General features: G+C 44.5%; 1 protein-coding gene across 7 annotated transcripts in view; it reads right to left on the bottom strand.

The window, feature by feature from the left end:
• ULK2 (unc-51 like autophagy activating kinase 2) overlaps positions 1-20,767 on the bottom strand; it is a 140,649-nt gene extending 119,882 nt beyond the window's left edge. For 5 of the 7 annotated variants that reach the window (XM_088446362.1, XM_088446366.1, XM_088446363.1 and 2 more), the window contains exons 1-3: positions 20,348-20,767; positions 16,840-16,932; positions 489-530 (exon numbers count right to left, since the gene is read on the bottom strand). In XM_088446362.1, the coding sequence (XP_088302488.1) occupies positions 489-530; positions 16,840-16,932; positions 20,348-20,437 (225 nt within the window). In that variant the 5' untranslated portion in view covers positions 20,438-20,767. Of the gene's footprint in view, positions 1-488; positions 531-16,839; positions 16,933-20,347 lie in introns of those variants that run through there. The other 2 variants (XM_088446367.1, XM_088446368.1) reach the window with 2 other exon arrangements.
• Between the last annotated feature and the right edge of the window lie 1,382 nt (positions 20,768-22,149).

The following is a 22,149-nucleotide window of genomic DNA, read 5'->3' as shown; positions in this document are numbered from 1 at the left end:
GGAGGAGGTAGCTACCAGTAGTTTTTTATTTAAAGGTGCCAGCTCCCGGTTAACACACTCCTATACCCCATTGTACTGAGGCTCCAATGTCCCCTGGTGGATGAAGGAGAAAATTTCTTTATACAAGAAATGTTAGCTTTTATAAAGCCCCACAAGGGTGCTGTAGGGTCATACAACGAGATAAAACTGACAAGACAGTTTACAAGGGATATGGGTAGACACAACGGGAGAATAGGACAGAGACTGCAGAATTAGGAGGGGTGGGTAAGCTAGAATGAAAAAAAAGTTAAGGGCACAGTTGAAGTTTGGATGAGTCTCATGGAGCAAGGGAGGGAGGGCATTCCAGAGGTTAGGAGCGGTCTGGGAGAAATCATGAACATGGGAGTGTGACTTTTGTTATGAGCATAGAATCCTCTACTTGTATATTCACATCCTTTGTCCTGCATAATATATTAGGGAATTTAAAAAAACAAATTAGTCCATCTTACCTGGACATCATAAAGAGCCACAATGTTTTCATGCTGCAACTCCTATTGGAGAAAAAAAAAAAAAAACAAAGTTTTCATTATCATGACATTATAAACAGACATGTAAACCTATTTTTGTTGTTCTAACAGGATAAAGAAGTACAAGCATATTTTGCACAAAATGCATCAGAGTTGCACACAAAACAGCTGCATATGTTCCCACTTGGCGTGTGCAAAAATAAATGCATATATTCTCTTGCATGCAGCATTGTACAGCCATGGCCAAAAGTTGAGAATGACAAGTATTGATTTTCACAAAATGTTTGCTGCTTCAGTGTTTTTAGATCTTTTTGTCAGATGTTACTATGTTATACTGAAGTAAAATTCAAAGGCTTTTATTGACAAGTACATTAAGTTTATGCAAAGAGTCAAAATTTGCTGTGTTGACCCTTCTTTTTCAAGACCTCTGCAATTCGCCCTGGCATGCTGTCAATCAACTTCTGGGCCACATACTGACTGATGGCCACCATTCTTGCCTAATCAATGCTTGGAGTTTGTCAAGCATCATGAGACCATTCATGTGTGGGGTTGCTTCTCCGCCAACAGAGTGGGCTCACTCACAATTTTGCCTAAGAACACAGCCATGAATAAAGAATGGTACCAAAACATCCTCCAATGAGCAACTTCTCCCAACCATCCAAGAACAGTTTGGTGACGAACAACGCCTTTTTTAGCATTATGTAGCACCTTGCCATATGGCAAAAGTGATAACTAAGTGGCTCGGAACAAAAAACATTGAAATTTTGAGTCTGTGGCCAGGAAACTCCCCAGACCTTAATCCCATTGAGAACCTGTGGTCAAATCCTGAAGAGGCAGGTGGACAAATAAAAACCCACAAATTCTGACAGCTGTTCCCTCGAAGCATCAGAGGAAAATATCTCTTCTAGGCACTCTGCCCAACTCTCAATGGCTTTTGCCACCCAGGCCATAGCCCCAGTAGGACGAGTAATCGCTCCGGTAAGAGTATGTAGATTTTAGACAAACATCCTCCTATCCGTAGTTTCCTTCAAGGAGGTTGCAGTATGGATAGGTAGCGTTCCCGCTAGGCTGTTTTAGTGCGGTGCTGCGCCCTGCCCTCCTTCTGGAGGGCAAAAAACGCACTGCCCTCTTTCTGGAGGGCAAAAAAGCGCCCTGCCCTCATACCGCTAAGACAGCCTGCGGGTGCAGTCTTCACCCGCGGGTTGCAGTGTCCCACGGGTGGGGAAATGTGCGGTGACCCGGTCACTGCCGGTGAATAGACGCTGGGCGCACGGAAGTGCCCTCTCTAGCTCCGGCGCCCTACCTGCAGCCGGAGCTAGAGTGAACACTAGATAGGTACGGTAGCATTCTTGACCAGACGTGCCACATGGGAATCCACTGCTGGGGGAACTTCCCATTTAGTGCAATCAGTAGCGGGAAGAGGGTAAAAGGAACTTAAACGTTTAGGAAGCGGAAATCTTTTACTGGGCATATTCCATGCCTCACTCATACGATCAGTGAGCTGATCAGTGTGACAAAACTCTGGTAAAACTATCCTTTGTCGCTTAAATACTGACTTTCGCATTAGGAGCAGGTTCTGTCTTCTATCTGAAGAATAGATTTTACAGCTATCACAAGTAAAAAGGTATATTCAATTTAGAGGAGGGTTCCTAGTCTCCCGAGGGGTAGTCAGAGAGAGAGATCTGCATCTTCTGCTTCCCCAGATGATAATTCAGAATCTGATAGCTGGGTGGACTGGAAAGATAACAGCACGCTTAGTAGGTTTAGTAAGTTAGGGTCTCTCCTTTTGTAGCATTTGTTGAAAGGTATATGCCAGACTCTGCACTGAGGTAGAAAGTACGTCTACCCATAGGGGAGGCAAAAGAGTTGCAGGGAGTACCTGCTGTGGCCATCCCATAGGAGGAGCTACCAGAGGGACAGTTAGGTGGTCCGCAATTTTTGCCAGCACCTGTGAAAAAGTAGCCCAGGGTGGGTCCTGAGGAGAGGACACCATGACTGATGGGCCCGAGGCAGTATAAGATGCACACAGACCATCCTGGATGAGGTCCTCTGAAGCGAAGCCTGCTGAGCAGGACTTACAAGACACCAGAGTGGGAGCAGCAGGTTGCTTGTTATTCTTGCCTCTTCTAGACATAGCTGAAAGAATAATGTAACACAATATGATAGTGCAGTGAGCAACTCAGATGTATGTGCAATATGGCACAGTGTAGTGCGCAAAAGCAATAGATAGTATGTGATAGCCCTCACAAACATAGGGAGATGTGAGGTACAATGAACCCCCTATACTTTAGCCAGGGTTGTAGTAGAATAAAGGGAAAATGTATAAGCTGACAGTGATAGAAGGAAAAAAAAAAAAAAAAAAACATCAACGCTAGCACAAGTCACATACAAATGCTGAATATACAATATAACTGCAATGGGTACTAAAATCAACTACACAGACCGTAGTGGCTGGTAGGATATAGTGCTATATAAACTTGGTCCTTGTGGGAGGTTTATGAGGAGACTGGACCATGCTTTCCCGGAGACCTGAATGCAGAAAATGGCTGCCATGATTCTCAAAGGAGGCGGAGGGTGAGGGAAGAGCAGCAAGACCGCAGTGCGATGGCGCCCTGAGCTGGGGGAGGGGCTGCAGGGAGAGCTCAAGTTAACCACCGGGTCCTCCGGCCTTAAATCGTGCTTTGCACCAGTGTTGGTATTGTCCTGGTGTTCTCGTGGAGTCTTGGACGAACCGGTGTCCACATCAGCGCCTCTGGTCTGTCTCTCAAGACCGGATGCAAGACTGCGCACTATACACGGGTCCCCGCAAGCTGGGATCCGCCTTACTTGTCCCCTTGAGTCCCGGCTGCAGTCTGGGGTCCGGAGAGCCTTGCTAGCTAGGTCCCTCTCAGAGCCCCGCAGGGAGTACCTAGCCGAGGGCTGGTGTCACAACGCCGCGGAGGGGTGATGAAGCAGCAGTGCAGACGTCCAAAGAATTGTCTTGTGCTTCTGCTCAGCAGTAAAATAAATGAATAAAATGAAAAAATAAAAATAGCAGCCCCACTGTTAAATGGTGAACCAGCTCCTGCCCTCAGGCTGTGGGCAGGATATAAGGGGGAAGGACCGGAGCATCCTGGGATTGAAAAGCTTTGCTGTTATTGTCCTGTCCTACAAGTTTCACCCACACCCCATTGTCTCCCCTGTGGAGCCCTATGGATCCTGAAGAAGAAATCCGCAATCATTGCAGCCTCAGGGTTTGTCACTCAAAACAATTGAATTAGCTACTGGTCACTTTAGATGGGAGCGATAACCAATTAAATGGTCACCTTCAAAGCCATGTACATGAAATTGACATCTTTCAAACTTGAGGGCTACTTGGATACGAACATGGTGCAAAATATCTGCGCATCAGTCTGAGGTGTACCTGGCCATGTTTGAAAAATGACAGGAGCCGATTGGTTGGTACTTCATCCTCTCTTCGAGGCTTTGTACATATACCCCTTCAATAAGTAGTAACACCAAATTACAAGTACAAAACTAACTTAATACCCACTGATCTTGCATGTTTGCTATAAGAATATAAATGTGTAGCAAAGTAACAGGAGGGGGCTGGTAATAAAAAAAAAAAATAAAAAAAATAAGACTCCACTGCATCATCACCATACTGCCAGAAGTAAAAGTGCACCATATGCAAAAACTACTAATTATGACAAAGATCAGGGTCCGTGCACAGAGTTTGTTTTCTAAGATACTCTTATTTAAACTCTGCAGCGATATTTGTAGTAAGCAGCTCTATTATTTTACTAAAAAAATTTATGTTTTTCAAATAAGTATTCTATAGGTAAAAAGTACTCAATGCAATTCAAGCGATTACGAGCTACACTCCAATGTGTTACCATCTTTCTGGATGAACAAGCCACACCTATAGACCTAGTGAAATAATAGGCTTTGCAGCGTAGGATAGACTAAAAGTACATGTGCGGAATAGAAAATGTAAAATATATATATATTTATTCACGCACCATACAACTTAAGTATCCACAAATTATACATTTAAAATTGTATGTTTTTCATGAGCAATAAAACTTTACTTTAAAAGTTGTAACCCATTGTTTCAGTAAAAATACCTTTAAAAATCCCAAGTACATGTGCACTCTTTAAATAGAACTTTATTTTCAAAATTTAGTACCATAACATTTAACTATGACCACCATCAGGAAGCAATAGATTCAATTATTTTTCTGGAGGCAATTTTTTCTTAAAGGTGCGCGACGGAGCTATTAAATTGCTGCTTCGCCTGAGCGCTATAGCCGACAGAGCCGGAATATCTGTTTGCACCTTCAGGAGGGTGCGAGCAGAAATGTGTGAGAAACCCGCGGTTATGGCTTGCTAACCGAAGTTAGGGCGTCCTAACCAGAACTTTAGACTAGTATAGCCAATTTACACGGACAGCTAAATTCGGTCTAATAGGGCGTGAATAGGGCGATAATTAGTGAGCGCCCCAAACAATTGAATTGCATAAGTGGGCGCTCATTAATCACCTCCCACGCAACATTTGAATTGACCCCAAAATGCAGGATGAAGATTTAGAAGTCAAGGGCCCTCATTCAGAGCCACTCGCTAGCGGCAGTACGCTCGTTCCGAGCGATGTTCGCACATCTGCGCATGCGTACGGTTTTTAGTACGCATGCGCGAACCAGTCAGTGCGGCCGAAAATCGTTGGTACGCAATATAGCGAGGGCCTGCTATTTTGAGTGACAGAATGAGGCATATGTGGGTGGTAACAGGGGAAGGTGCTTGAAAACGGGGAGTGGAGATCCGAACGCAGGCGTGCTTAAAGGTCAAAACGGGCGTTTTAAGGGAGTGCATAATTAATACAGCAGCGTCATTGACCACGTCACTTGGTTTTTTTTAACTCAGAACTGCTTGCAAAATAGCGGTTGAAAACACCAACCACAAGAATAGCGAGCAGTTCATACGCTGTACGATGTACTCGATTAATCTAATAAATAGCGGACATGACGTATGGTGCGTGCGGCCAGGGGGCGTTTTTATCAAAAAACCGAGCGTATGTTTTGCTCGCTCGTTCAGACTTAAAGGTGGGAACAGACTGCAATTTGCGAACGGATCATTTGAATAGCCACCCCTTGTTTTTGAACGAACGACCACAAATAGCGAACGGCTCTGAATCAGGCCCAAGGTTTATTTTGGGTAAATAGGCAAATCCGACATCATTTTTGGGGGAAGGTATTTTATTCAATGGATTACCCCAGCAAACAAAATAGGAGTATGGTTTAAACACACAACACTTGTTTTGCACCAATGACAAGGTTACATTCAAGCTGCCTTCACTGTAGGTTGAGTGGCTATTAAATTGCACACTATTGATGTCCACGGCAAACTAATTTCAACTTAAGTGCAGAGAAACCGAGTCCTTTTACACATGGATAGCCAAGAGATGGGATCACATGGTGAACCTGCTAGTGAGGTCCGGAGGTGACTGCACATAGGCATATAGCAAGTAGACTGGATCTACAATTTTAATTATTTAGATCTAAAATCATCAGCGTATCACATTAGCGCTGTACAATGACGGAAGCCCGACACAAACAAAATGTTACAGAAGGTGAAGATGGCCCTGTCCAAGTGAACTTACAGGTGTGTTAAACAATGGATACATATAGGTAGAATACTACACAATTGTAGCTGCTGGTGGGGAAATAGTGTGTGGCTACTGTAATGAAAAATAGTCATCAGACCTCAATATTAGAGCCACCTCTTCTGATTCTGAAAGAGGCTTTCACTCAGGTCCCTCCTGTGGTCACACGTCAACTATGAGGAGCTATGTTCCTATATTTTTATAACATTAAAGATTGTCAACACTGCTGAAATGTCAACACTATGTTTTTAGTTTAATTCTATCGCTAATCTGAACTATACCAAAAAGGTCGACATTATGCCAATGTCGACATTTCCAATGTGAACATTCTGTCAAGTTTAACATTTTGCAGTTGTTGATATTTTAACCATGTTGACATCAATATCAACCTTCTGCTATTGGTATTGTGTATGTCGACCTTGTAATCAGTGGCATTGTGACAGAATACCTCACCAAGGAGGCTGCAAAGATCACCAGACGAGACACGGAGATGGCAAGCGCAATAACCAGGGCCGGTGCAAGGTTCATAGGCTCCCTAGGCAAACTTTTAGCCTACCACCCCATCCCACCCCCTGTGTCCCGGCTCCTCTGTGGGCCGCCTCTCCCACCTTCCCTTTACCTATATTCCAGCTTCACTGAGCAGCTTCCCCCCATCCCCTTACCAGTATCTTCGGTGCCGCACTAAAATAAATAAATAAATATATATATATATTTGAAAGTAAATCTTAAAAATACATCCCGTTAACAAGCTCCAACAAAACATTCTACAGCCAACCCATCTCCCCCCCCCCCCCCCCACACACACACACACACACGTCACCACCACCAGCAAATAACTTCAATATACCCAAGTACAACATATCCCCCCTAATGGTACTACGCCCCTACCCCACATATTACTACAATATCCACCTCCCCAGGTTATATCCAGATACTATTACTATGCACCACTACCCCCTGAAAAACAAAAACACCCACAGCTACTTACCTCTGCTTGAAGGAGCCTCCACACATTCATGGCCCACAGAGCTGCAGGGGACGATAGGCACACATACACTGACAGTCACAGGACCGGAGGAGAAGGAAGGGGCAGGGCCTCTGTCAGGGCAGAAGAGGGGACTCCTACACAGTACACATTGGTGGCTGGTCCCAGGGGAGGGAGCAGCCACCATGCATAGAGGGAAGGGGGCGGGCGTCAGGCACTGATGCTGTTGGCTGAGCTGCACCTGACATGTCAGATTAGTGACATGTCTGCAGTTATGGCCAGACAGCAGCTGGTAAGCGCATGAGCAGCGGCCGCTGCCAACATGAAATAAAATAAGGATGTCTCTATCAGAGACGTCCTTACTACTGTACTGACAGCCTCAGTGCCGCCCTCTCAGGTGCCGTCGCCCTGGGCAGCTGCCTAATGGTAGCGCCGGTCCTGGAAGTCAGTGGGTCCAGCAGCTGAACAGAGATGGTATTCCAAAATCTTTCAGGCACCTCCCAATACCACTTTTATGAGATCACTGTGTGTGTTGTCAACATTACTGACCAATTCTAAATCAACTAATGCAATGCTGTGTGTAACAATTTATATAGTGCGCACAATTTGCCCCAAATTTGTCTGCTTAATGCTCCGAATCACGCAAAAAAAAAAATATATATCATATAGACAGATCCTAACTTGGGAGACTAATAACAAGAACTTCCATTGTTATACTTTTTCTTAAACACATTGGCTCCACTTTTAACAACAGATGCAATTATAGGTGCCTTGAACACTAGTTACATTTTTAGTTACATATCCTGGAGGTTTTACTAGATGGTTTAAATGTTTTCTAGAATACGGTTCATTGCAAGACTGTACACATTCACTGAGCCGTCAAGTAAGCCAAAATGACAGATACTATTGCAACAGAAAAAAAAAAAAATACGGAATTCTGAGGACACAATAGAAGCACAAAATAAAGCTGAGGGAAATCTCAATGGATAACTCCATTTGCAAAGCTTGGGGCAATTTGGAATACATCATGGGTGACTCCCACCATCTATTTTTCAAAGTGTTCATTGTTCTCTCCCTACTGTAAATGGAGCAAGTGATGTGTTGGGGACTTGATAGGAACAATACCACCATAATCATCATACGAGACAGTATGAGAAAATAAACACTTGTTTTTCAATGATATGTAGGTAAAAGGAACACCAACAATATTTTATATAATTTGAATTTATGCTTAGGCATAAAACTTTTAGAAGTACATATTTGAGATGCATACAAATGGCTAACACTATGCACAAACAATTCCATTTTTACTTCTGTATTGTTGTCACGGTGGTAGTGTTCAGTTCTTCTTTTCTCTCTATATAGTGAGCTACTTTTCCCTATGATGTAAATATGGACTAGATATTTAGGCCCTAATTTATCAAAGAGTTTTATAGTGATAAAACTCGTTGCATATGATAATGGTGCCCCAGCCAATCAGCTCTCAGCTGTTTGAAAAAGGACAGTTGGGAGCTGTTTGGCTGGAGCATCACTTATCATATGCAATGAGTTTTATCGATAGATGACAAAACTCATTGATAAAAGAATATCTTAACGAATAGTGCTGCCTACACAGCCAGAACAAGGGTGCATCAGCAGAAGAAAGTACATTGTGAATAACTAATTGTGTTCAAGCCTCAGTCAGAGTTAGTGGCGGAATGACCATAGACTTTACCGGAAAATATTCTGTTGGCTAATAGCTCAGGAGGCTGCTTATTTGATATAGAAAGAGTTTTGTTCTGACACTGTGGGGTATTTAATACAGTGCAGGTTTTTAGAAGTGGAGTTGTTGCCCATAGCAACCAGAGTCTTATTTATCTAGCACCTTCTAGAAGAAAATAGCTAGAATCTGATTGGTAGCTATGGACAACATCTCCACTTTAGAAAATATACCCCTGTGTATCACTGGTATCTGTTCCCCAGTGAACTCACATAGTAAATATACCAGATCTGCAGAGGCATTCAGTTTCTTGTCACTCTAGGAACATTCCTTTCCATTCCATTTGCACCTTAATGCCCCCAGCAGTAGTGCCCCTTATACAGGGCCCCCAGCAGTAGTGCCCCTTATACAGGGCCCCCAGCAGTAGTGCCCCTTATACAGGGCCCCCAGCAGTAGTGCCCCTTATACAGGGCCCCCAGCAGTAGTGCCCCTTATACAGGGCCCCCAGCAGTAGTGCCCCTTATACAGGGCCCCCAGCAGTAGTGCCCCTTATACAGGGCCCCCAGCAGTAGTGCCCCTTATACAGGGCCCCCAGCAGTAGTGCCCCTTATACAGGGCCCCCAGCAGTAGTGCCCCTTATACAGGGCCCCCAGCAGTAGTGCCCCTTATACAGGGCCCCCAGCAGTAGTGCCCCTTACACATAAAGACACATACACTAAACACTATACTTACCTGAAGTCACGCTCCTGTGCCCACCGACGTCCGGCTGCTCCGTCCTCACACTAAGCAATATGGGAGAGACGTAATGACATCTTTCCCTTCACCCACTACCGCAGTTGGAAGGCAGAGCTCAGGCGTGAGCTCCAGCCTCTGACTGCCGGGAAGGAGCTGCGGGCGGATTCTGGTAACAAGATCTCAGCAGGCGCCCAGCAAATGGAGTAGATAGCGGCAGCACCTCTCCAGCCCTGCGCTGGCTGCAGCAGCCAATAAGAAACTGCCCGACTTATTGGCTGCGGCTGGACAAGGATGACGACCCCTCCTGCTCGACAAAATGGCCAGGGCACGTGCCCAAACACCCTTGTCGGGATTCGCAGCCTGATGGTAGGTATAATAACTACATCCCCTTCCACTGAACACAGTACACAGTACACAGTACACGTGATTACAAAAGTAGCTCTAACTCAGTGTCAGGACCTTAAATATAAAAAGGTATTTTCCCCTGCCACGGCAATGACTTATTCTAAAAAAGAATGTCCTAGATTGACCCTACCAAGAATTATAAATAAAATAACCTTTATTTAGGGACATAGGCTATTCAAAAAAAATGTTTAATAAAAACATAAGACAGTGCTCTCTCAGGATACATTTTCCAAAAATGTAAATACTACGAAGTAAAAATATACTAAAAACAGTTTGTGAAATGTAACAAGATCTACATACAAATTTTGCACTGAATGCAAACCAAAAAAACAATCAGGATAAGGCTCAGGGCCAGTAAAAAGACTCACACCCGGCAATGATTAAATCTCATATGCTACTTTAATCAATCATCAACACAATCTGGCCCCGATTTTTCCTAAGATGGAGTGTTCAAATCAAACCAACTGAAAAACAAATTCAGAACACTATAGGCCAAATGTAATCGGGAGAGAGTTTAGAAGTAAACTCTCACACTGTTACATTGGTTGTATCTTTGAAATGGAAAAACAACTGTATGAGATTTAAATCGTGAGGTTTTTTTGAGTCTGAAAAACATGCGAGTTTGCATGTTCTCAGACCCTATTACATTGGCAGAGTTTAAAAACTGTGAGAAAACTAATTTTCTAAACTCTCACCCTATGAGATTTGGCCCCACAAGTGCTAAAGGTGGCCATACATACCTTCACACACAATTTCCTTCAATTTGGCAGATTTTTATCCAAATTAGGCCTCCATGACAGTGTCAAGCCAAAAGGATGAACATGCCACATAAATGATAAATAATTTGTTTGGCAGATGGACTTCACAAGTTAATATAACTAGGCTCAGTGTTGCTTCTCATATTGTTATAGTTACAGGAGTCATAACAAAAATAATGGGACTATATATTGCAGAAGGGAAGAGTAACGCTCCATGACAAGGTCCAACCAAATTTACAGATCTACAGAAGCATTATGTTAATACATTCATAACTCAATCATTTAGGAAATATTGGTCTGACAATTTACTTCTAGCAAAGAGAAGTCAATAGAAAATATTGATAACCACTACAATCCTGCTGTCACACAAACTTCTTTGAAGCTGCAAAAACAGGGTTAACCAATTACTAAAAAGAGATTACCTACAAAGTATTTATTCCATGGCATCTGTTTTATCAACGGCAGAAGAATCCTCTTTATGGCATTAATTTGTAGTTTAAGTACCCAAAGTTTTATCATTGCAGTCTGGTAGCAAATAATATTGCTTTAGAAATAGTACAATAAGAAAAATAAAATAAAATAAAAAAATAAGAAAGGAGTATGCGGTCCCAACCGCAGGGATTCTGAGTGTCAGAATCCCGAAGGTAAGTAGCAGGGTTAGCGATTAGGGTTAGCCACTAAGGGGAGGGTTAGAATATTGACTGTCAAGTGTCTGTATTCTAAACCCTGTCGGGATGCTGACCGCCGGAATCCCATACCCATCCCTAAAAAAGGGATACATTCACATCAATATTTGCCACCACAAATTATACATTACATTTACTCAAATGTTAAAATAACCTTACTGATAACTGCTTCTCAAACACTTGTGTTCTACTGAACGCATAGGGTACACAGACAAAAATGATCAATCACATGATAACTAGAAAATGTTTGGTGTTAATCTCAAATAAGCAGAAATATACACAGCTGCTGTCAAACAACCTTTGTCCCAGGTCAAATGTGAGCCACTCAGACAATGGTCGAGTCTGATAAAACATTCAGCATGCATAGCTATCAGAACATATGTGCAGAATAAAATAAAATCTCAGAAATATATATACATTTTTCTTTCCTTTCAGTGATGGGGGAAGGGGGTGTGGGGAGGGGATAATAATTGAGTCTCTGAAATATGTACATTGAAAAAAAAACAAAAAACACAGTATGATCTCCAATACTTTTTCTCATCACAGTTCTTTAGAATAATCACTCTCCATTATGCACAATTTAATTTGCATAAATTTTTTTTATAGTCAATACACGCCTTCCTGTTAAGGCAGGTATCCACTACCCGACAGTGAAAAGACTGAACGATAACAATATCGTTAACTACACTGCAGGGTGCGCACACTGAACTATATGTCTTTCAGTGCAGGCACAATCAATCATCTGCAAACATGCTGAACCTGACGATATCGTCAGGTTGACCAGCATATTTGCACGATGATAGATGTCTAAAAGACCAAATTTTCAAACAATGTTCAAACGATTATCAAACGATTATATCGTTATCCTTCAACTTAATTGTCTAGTGGATACCCCTTTAGACTTTTAATTAAGACCCAGAACAGAAAACTACACATCAGAAGATCCCACAGAAAACGGTCTTTTAAGAAACCAATTCATTCAACTTGTATTGCATGGGACAAAAAAAAAAAATGTAACAAATATGGTCAGATTGGGAGGTAAGCCCATGCACTCTTGCTGGCTAAGTTTTTGCAATCCTATGTCAACGCCTGTACAAGAACGCGTCAGCGGTTTGAGCAGTGGTCCACAACCAAGCTGTTAACACTTCACAGTTCAAACATCATGGAAACAGGTTCCTGATACAATAACTACATATGCCAAGCCCCCAAAGACTATTAAGCATATTCAACCACTTATTTTTTTTTAGTTTATTTATTTTTTGAAGTGTACAAAAGAACACCATTACTTTAGCGCTAATAGGCCTACACCAGGGAAGGGGAACCTCAGTGGGGCCGTATAAGGCCCGTGGAATCATTTGGTCTGGCCCTCTGAGCACTTTCCTGCCAGCCTCATCTGGCTAGCAGGGTGCCTAGAATAGCACCCTTCAGCCAGAATCTATGCAGTAGTGCCACCTGGAGCGTCCTTAGGACTCTTCAGATGGTCACACTGCTGCCTTACAGCTCCCCGGATCATCCTCAGGATGTCCAGGGCATTGCTGTAATCACCAGCAAGTATGGCCCATCACCGTGTGACATCACACGAAGGGGGCGTGGCCTGACCTGGCCCACAAATAATGTTGTACATATCAAAATGGCCCTGGGCTGAAAAAAAGGTTCCCCACCCCTGGCCTATATGGACGATAATTCTTTAAAGTTATAAATAAAAAAAATAGTGTTTCTAATGTGTAGAAGACCTATTCGTTTTCTACACATTAGAAACCAGTGGGGTCTCCAAGTTTAGCCATGCCAGATAGGACGTCAGCCAGATTACAATTGGGGCCACGAAGATCTAAAAATCTATTTTTTATTGCGGATACTGATCCTGATGTCAGATGCTGACCTGCACTCCAAATAGAAGTACTATATTGTCATACCATTGTGTCACAAAAGATGCACTACCAAAATTGTGATTGAACAGTGCAACTAGAAATTAAGAGTTGTGGTAGACTTACCGTTGTTACCCCTATTTCTTCGAAGACCATAGGGTCCACAGGGATACCATGGTGTGTGTGTGTGGTTGGAGTGATCCGGGCACCAAACAGTCAAAGCTTTAGCTCCCAGGATGCACCGGTCCTCCTCCACATATACCAGCCACAGGCAGACAGTTTTGCAAACAAGCCCAAGGCAGGAGCAGGAAAGAGGGGAAGGAAGAACAATATACACAAGAAACACTCAAACGATGAGGGAATCCGTGACCAAGAGGAAAATACCCAATGAAGCCAGGTGCATCAGAGTGGGCTCCCTATGGACCCTATGGAATTCAAAGAAAGAGTTAAAGGCAAGTCTACCATAGCGCTAATGTTCTTCTTCAGGGTCCATATGGATACACAGGGATACCATGTGGATGTCCCAAAGCAGTTTCCACTAAGGGTGGGGACGCCCCTGAGCAGAGAGGAGAATCAGACGCCCAAAGAAAGCATCCTGAGAGGCAAAGGTATCCAAGGCATAGAACCGGAGAAAGGTGTGGATGGATGGCCACCTTGCACAATTGTTCAGCAGAAGCGTCACGTCGAACCACCCACGATGGTCCCACAGACCGAGTAGAATGTGCTGTAACCCTGTTTGGAACAGGAAGATTAGCTTGCGTGTAGGCCTGAGAGATTGTCATGCGGAGGCATCGAGCCAGAGTCTGTTTGTTAGCTGGCCAGCCTCGCTTGTGAAAGCCATACAATACAAAGAGAATCTAATTTCCTAAAGGAATTAGTATGACCACGTAGATCCGAAGAGCACTAACCACATTTCACCTGCATAAAGATCCGAGGACTGGAAGGCCGGCACCACAATCTCTTATATAGACAGCAAGGAGAAAGTGTCTCAACTGTCAGCCACTTGGGGTCTACCGAGTCCAGAGGTTCAAAACGAAGGAGCCAGTAGAGCCCTGAAAACCAAGGACAAATCCCACGGAGCCACTGGAAGTACAAAAGGAGGTTGAAGGTGGAGGACACCCTGAAGGAACGTTCTAACATCAGGCAGGGGAGCGATCCTTTGCTGGAACCAGATTGACAGAAGAAACCTGAACTCTAATGGAGCCAGGCAGAGATCTAACTCAGCCTGTAGAAAGGCAAACACCCGGGAAACCCTAAAAACCTTAGTATGCCTCTGGGGGAGCACCATTGAAAGTATCCAACATAGCTTCTCCCAAATTCCTGAATATGGGAGATGTAGGCCAGTTGTTCCCTGGTAGCATCTGATGGAAGGCTCTCTTCCAGTGCCTCTGTCCATCCTTCGATAGCCTTAGCCACCCAGGCCGCGGCCATAGCATCCTAGTAATAGCGCCAGAAAGACTGACTTGAGACGAGTTTCCAGTTTTCTATCCGTGGCATCCTTAAGGGAGGATGTAGACGGTAAAGGCAGCATAGAGCTTCTGACTAAGCGTGCCACATGCGAATCAACAGTAGGTGGGACCTCCAACTTAGTACACGCACTAGTAGGTAGAGGGTAAAAAGGTTTGCCAGAAGTACCCCAAGCTTCCCCCATGAGCTCAGTGAGCTGGTCCGATTGAGGGAATTCAGCCTTAACCAACTTTTGACGTTTAAACATTGAGGTTTTAGGTTTAGGTGGCCGGTTTATCATCCTCTATATTCAGGATCGATTTAGCCACTGTTGAATGACGGTCCTCCTCGCCCGAGTGCGACCCAGAGAGAGAACCTTGTGCATCATCTGCCTCCTCAGAGGAAGCATCAGAATCCAAAAACTGGGTGGACTGAGAGGATGATACAGTCCGCCTATGTGCCTTGGCGGCTAACGGTCTGTCCGCCTTCAACATTTGCTGATAGGCGGCAATTGCTTGAGCCATATTCTGAACTGAGTGGGCATAAACATTCATCCAAGGAAGATGCATAGAGGGTACCGACAAAGTGGGCTGTAATAGCTGTGGGTACCCCATGGTGGGAGGCAGCATGGGGGACGATAAGCAGTCCACTAGCTGCGTCATAACCTGGGATAAGGAGGACACCCAAGGTGGCACCTGGACAGTGGCTGGCACGGTGGGCTGGAGAGGTGGTACATAACAAATAGCACACAGACCGTCCTGCACGGAATCCTGAGGGGACAAGCCCGCTGAACAGGATCTGCAAGTAACAAGCACAGGTGCCACAGGCTCCTGTTTACCCCTGCCTTTAGACATAATAACTAGCCTGCAGCACACAATCAGTGTAAAGGTAGTAATGCAATGTGACACCCTTCACAAATACAAGTAAATGTGAAGTAAATATGAACCTCTACACACCTGGTAGTTGAGGGTTTAGAAAGAGCAGCAGGGATAGATATAACTAACAGTCAGAAAGTTTAAGACCGTATATCACAACAGCAGAGTTAGCACAAGTCACATACAATGCATATAAATATACTTGCAATGGGCACTGAATCAAATACTCAAGCCTTAATAGGCTGGCAGGATTAAGTGCTGTATAACCTGGCTCTGGGGAGAGGTATACAGGGAGACTGGACCTGACTCTCCTGAGACCTGTAACTTCAGTAGAGCCCAAAGTAATCGCTGCTGAGCATCTCATATAGGGAGTAGGGTGAGGAGGAGCAGCTCAGAGGCAGGAAACCCCTTGTGAGGGATCACGGTCTGGGCTGGGGGGGGAAGGGCTGCCAGGAGAGAGATTACCTCCCCACTGCTCTATCAACAGCTGGGTGCCGCTGACCTCAATATGGTCCCTGATGCCAGACTTAACTGTTCCAGTGGTCTAGTGGGAGTGCGGATGAACTAGACGCCCCACTACAGCGTCCTCCGGCTGGTCTCCACAACCGGAGGTAAGGTTGCATAAACACACGATTCCCCACGAGCGGGGTATCACATTACCCGTCTTCCCTGTTTGCCCGGCTGCAGCCCTGGGTATCCAGTGGAATGGCTAGCCTAGCCCCGTTGGTGCCCGCCACAATCACCAGACCACTCACCAGTGTTGCGGCAACGGTGGGGGTAGATGAAGCAGTAGCATAGGCACCCATCAGGACGTCTCGCTGCTTGCTATGAAAAAAGAAAATAAATTAAGCTCCTAAAAATAGAGCTTGGGGCTGCCGAAGCAGTCCCCGTCTAAAGGTGCAACCGGTCCTGCCGACACCAATCGCAAAACTGCCTGTGGCTGGAGTATACATGGAGGAGGACCGGTGCATCCTGGGAGCTAAAGCTCTGACTGTTTGGTGCCCGGTTCACACCAACCACACACACCCCATGGTATCCTAGTGGGTGCCTATGGGCCCTGAAGAAAAAGAGGCCAGACTGTACATATTATATTCATGTTAATTAAAACCTCAGATAGCAACGGTCATGGTAAAAACTATTTTATATGCACATTTGTAAAGGTTACAATAATAAAAGCGCTTTCAAGTTTTTTTTATAAAATAACTGCTGTGTATGTACTGGAATTAAGAAATAAAGCTTACCTTTAAAATCTTTATTTCTTTGCCTAGAAGTATCTGAGATTTTGATAAGTTCTTTTTATTGATGCTTTTAATAGCCACCTCCCAGTCTGTTTTCTGTAGAAAGAAAAAAAAAAAAAAAAAGGGAAGGAGGAAAATATTTAGACAAACAATACCATAAAACCATGTGCTGAAAATGAAGCAACACAACACTAATAAGCAAACACTGTGTCCTGTTGTATTGCTTAGAAACCTTGGCATCGACCTGATTGCAAAATTCCTTACTGACAGCTGTGCCCAAACAGAAGCATACATTCTGACAAATGTTAACACAAGCGCTTTCAAAAACAGCGATGACTTGACAAGGTGGCAAATAGCATGCAACAAAAAAAAAAAAAACACTCATCAAAAATATAGCAGGCGACTATGGAGGGACTGAAAGAGTACAACACGAGTCAGTTTCGCAGACAGATCTTGAGTGTTTTCACTACGGGCAATCCACTTGCAGCTGAAGTGTCAAAACGGGAAGCATGTCGACGAAATTGCCATCTATGCAGTTTTGTGAACATGGACATTCGTACATTTGCAGACAAATGCACACTAAAAATGACGTGTGAAACTGGATGGGGTGAAAGCAGTCGCATACATGTATATAAAACTCAGCATACAGACAAATATCGGCATTTCTTTCCAAGCATTCAATGAGAGCGTAAGTAAGGCCGACTTGTAGTCAACTCTACATCAGCACCAGATTCAGCGAATTATCAATGTGTCACAAGGTACTAACCAGAAAATGAATTTACCCCAAGCAGTGGTTTTATAAATGTTCTTATGTTGATACATTACATAAATGTAGTTTGGCAATAAATAAAAAGGGCCCCGTGGACCATGCCAAACCACATACAATGTGTTACATGAGCACACCATTTTATAATACTTCCTTGAAACAAAAAAGTTAGAAAGTCTTCAAAGTATCAGTAAAAGTACTGTAAAAGAATCTCTATTGTGCGCAATAGTGCAGCTGACAGGAAAGAGGACAGGAGCGACTTCCCAATAATCAGAGCATCTCTATAAACCACATAACGTTTGGTGGCGATTACCATTCATAGCCTGATATTGGTTGAACAACGGTCGGGTTGATTGCACAGGTTTGAAAATCAAAAAAAGTGATCAAGTCCAATTGTTCTGCCATTTTCAGACTGTGGGCCTGATTCAGCTTTGGGAAAAAGAGTAAGATATCACAAGTATGCTGTCTAGCACTTGTGGGCCACATGCAAAAGCAGCTAGTATTTAACCCACATGCCTAAACAATGTATGTATTTGCACCTCTTGCATTGCAACATGGTTTGTCCAGGTGCAGTTACTTGCTTTATCTTTACTCCATTCCCAAAGCTGAATCATTGTTCAGTACCATACACTGTTGTTTGGTTGACTGGTTTGCATGATTAATGTGCAGTGTGTGGCCAACTATATTGGATAAAAATACAAAACCTAGAAACAAAAATATATTATATATATATCTATCTATATCTCTATTAAGCGACTTATTAGGCAACAAGGACAAAAATGCACCTAAAAGGGAGAAGGCCAGGCCTGCTCTTGAAGGTGGGGAGCAGCTTAGTGACATGCATTTTCACATGGTCTTCACAATATAGGTCCACGATAAAGACACCTCATACCGTTGAAACACGTCAGGCTCAATAGGGAAGATTCAATTCAGCGGGAGTTGAATAGCTCTGGGAGGAAGCTCCTGAAGCTATTCAATTCAGAGCACTGTTTAGTCCAACTAGAAAAGGTTAAGTCGGAGAATGACGGTTCTTACGACTTAACCTGGGTGTTTAGTGCTAGTCGCGAGGCTGTTAGTGCCTCACTACGCTGGAATACTGCCTCGTGTCGGGTACTTTAGTCGGATTTCTCCTCGCACCCTCAGGATTGTGTGAGAAGAAATCATTTGGGTAAATTATTTTCAGTGGGAGTTGATGCTTAGCCGGACATTGATTCACACACAGTGAGGACTTGATTGGCTACTATACTTCAGCTGCAATAAAACAAGGCACAAACGTGAATTCTGGTAAGATCAGCAAAGGCATTTGATGCTACAACATCAGCAATCAGGCCAGCTGTATCAGCTCTACTTCACATAGGGAGTACAAATCTCTAAGCTGCAGTGCCATGTCTGTCATTCTACTGTATAGCAGGAGAAATGATCTTGCAAAGGATCAAGTAGACACATTAGTCAAAGGTATGGCAAATGTGACACCGGCAGAATAAAATTATTACAATGAAACTTGAGAGGCTGGCATGTGGACCTCATCAGCTGGTGTGATGGAAAACATTGCAGAAATCTACATAGGAAAACATGAACATGAATAATTCGGAAAGAATTAAATGTTGGCTGTATAATCTCATTCTTACTGTACCAAACAAGGGAATGTAGGCAGCATCCCTGCGTGCGGGATGCCAATGGTCTAAATACTGCCGTCGGTATCCCAGCCGCGTCGGGATCCCGGCTCCAGTATCCCGAAGGTAAGTAGCAGGCTTAGGTGTAGGGAGCGGTGAGGACGTTTGGTTTAGGCACCTCGGGGAGGGAGGGTTAGCTTCAGCTGTACTTCCCCACAGGTGTAGTGGTAGAACTCTATATATTTAGCACAAGAGATGTGGTTGCTGGCATGCTCTTATCTGCTACTACACAATGTTTATTTTGTTTTTAAATCCAGTTTAAACATGAAAAAAAAAAAAAAAACATAAAAATCAGAGAACTTCAGTTCCTGTTTTCTTCATTTAAACGCAAAAGGACTACAGTTTCAAATTAAATAGTCTAGGTTTTATCCACACTTTAAACACTTTCAAACTCAAAAAAAAAAAAAAAAACACCTTTTATAGATTCTAGAATCCAAATTGCTCACCCATGGGACAGTGAGAAAATGTGTTAGCAAACAATAACATTCAAAACTTGTTTAGAACAAAGAACAGCTCATAGCAGGTGCAGCTACTCCTAAACTAAAGGCCTTTGCATACTATCATCTGGCTCACACATTTCCCATGCATTACTCTATAGACATAGCTAGGAAAATTGTTCTTTTGCAACTATTGTTTGGTACCAGAGTACAATAATGATGCGAATATGGATCTTATCAGCTGACTGGCTGTCATTCATGTTGACATACACTGTATGTAGAATATTAGGAGAACCGCTCACAGGATACAGAGACCCTGAAATTAGAGATGGACAACTGCTTGGAGCCTGGCAGCCAATGCACTAGGTACAAGATTACTGCTGATGCCCAACTTATGGGAGTCATTATTCATACTAATGCACAGGATGCCCGGGTACTCACACCTCCCTGCCGGCTGCTACATGAGAGTGATGGGCTCTTGTACACTATTGTTATAATATGGTGCCCGGGGAAGTGGTCAGCTGCTTCTCGGCAACAGACAGACACAATGGGGAAAGATGGCAGCAGCCGCCTGCAGCCCCCAAGCTGAGGAAGCAATCCCCGGGGACACACGGGAGGAGCAGGTCGCCGCTTACCTTCCTGTGCCGCCCTTTAAACACCACGGCAAAGGCTCCATGTCCGATCAGATCTTTCCTGCAGTATTCGAAGTCTCCCACCACCTCCATGTCGGGCCTTGGGGGCTGTCATTCAGTGGACCCCCTGCGCCCGGCCGCCCCACCGGCGCCCCTCCACAGAGAGCAAGTCAACGTCAGTCGCGCCCCGAGCTGCAACCATCCTGCGTGTCCTCCGGGGGCCCCAGCTCAGCGACACATCCGGGGGGGCTCACATGGTTCTCCTGTGGGTGGGACACTGATCTGGGCATTCGTGTGTCTCCCGTGTGTTTTCTCTGTAGCGGAGACAGCGCCGTCCCTCTCTGTACTGGGAGACCGTGCACTGACTCCGAACGCAGGGAGAGAAAGCTCACCCTGCTGCACAACACAGCTGCGTCCGGCTCCGCCCATCTCACCCTGAACAGCCAATCGGCAGCCTCATAACCGGATCCAATCAGAGCATCTCTGGGAGTCATGCAAAGCCGCAGCTAATCAGAGGAGCTCTCCACAATAGGGTGTTAGGGACAGTTTGGTGAATGGGTAAATAATGAGGAGGAGGCTCTACTAACCAGGCTGCTGAGGTCTTCTTAGTGATTTAATTGTTTTAATATAACAGCATGAATAAGGAGCTGGAGCACGAATTAGAAGGAAAAAAGAAGCTTTTCTGAGTAATACCCCTTTTAGGCATAAACCCCAGCATTACAGACAGTGGTGGCTCAAGACACGGGCTAGCAGGGGTCGTCGCCCGGAGCGCCATAGTCTGAAGGGCGCAGCCCTACCTGATCATTATTTTAGAGGCGCTCACCATCACCCGACTCCAGAAAAACTGGCGTTATTGGTATACGCTGTGGGGGAGGGAAGGGGAAACACTGCAGCACAGGATGTATTGGGCGCTGAAAAACCTAACGCTGGCCTTGGGCACAGACCCTGGTCACTGAACACGGGTTGACGCCGGAGTTTCAATACTTACCTCCTTTCACACCAGTGACCCAGGTCTTCCATCTAACAGTGGACCCTTGGAGATGATGTCATGTCCAAGCGCTACTGTGCCCGCCAATCAAGTCTTTTTAGGCATGACCCTGGTTATGCCTTTCAGACATTCAGCCGGGGAACTGACACGTGAATAATCCTTGTCGATTGCAGGGTTGAGGACCCGGGACTGTCAACCCTGCGTCTATGGAAGCTATTTACACACCACCAATGTGACATTAAATGGCGGCGTGATGTGTGGTCATGCCCCCATTTCATGTGCGCACCAAAGGCTTGCGCTCGAGCACATGATCCCGTGTCCCATATGATGCTCTTTAAGGCCCCCCAGTCTTATGTGTCCTGGGCCCCCCAAAGCCAAATAATTCCCTTTAGGGCCCCCAGTCTTAAATGCCCCGGGCCCCCCAAAGCCTTAATCCAGCTCTGCTGGCTTGGCACACTGGGCTCTATAGCTTCCACGCTTCTGGTATGAAAATCTTGTGAGGTTCTGGTTTTGTTGTGGACCCGGGGTGGTGATAGGAGCAGACACAGAAGCAGATTTAAATGAAAATGTGGAACTTTTAATGAGTGGTTAAGTAGACATGAATATGGCAAAAGTAATAGTCCAGGCAAAGCCCTGAAGTGCACTTGGGAACTGTAGTGAAGCAAATGGGAGAATGTCCAGATAGTGACAGGCAGGAAACAGTCCAGTATGCAGGTATGGTGAGCTGAAATGATATGCAGACAGATGGGATGTAATCCAGTGGAGGCAAGGTGCAGGGTGACAGCAGACTCAGGTACTCAGGCAGGAGGAAGGTAAA

The sequence above is a fragment of the Taudactylus pleione genome, unplaced genomic scaffold (genome assembly GCF_031769625.1).
Source record: "Taudactylus pleione unplaced genomic scaffold, aTauple2 ptg000397bl, whole genome shotgun sequence".
Taxonomy (NCBI): Eukaryota; Metazoa; Chordata; class Amphibia; order Anura; family Myobatrachidae; genus Taudactylus; species Taudactylus pleione.
Note: the sequence above shows the minus strand (reverse complement) of the source record. Positions and strands in the feature narration are given on the sequence as shown.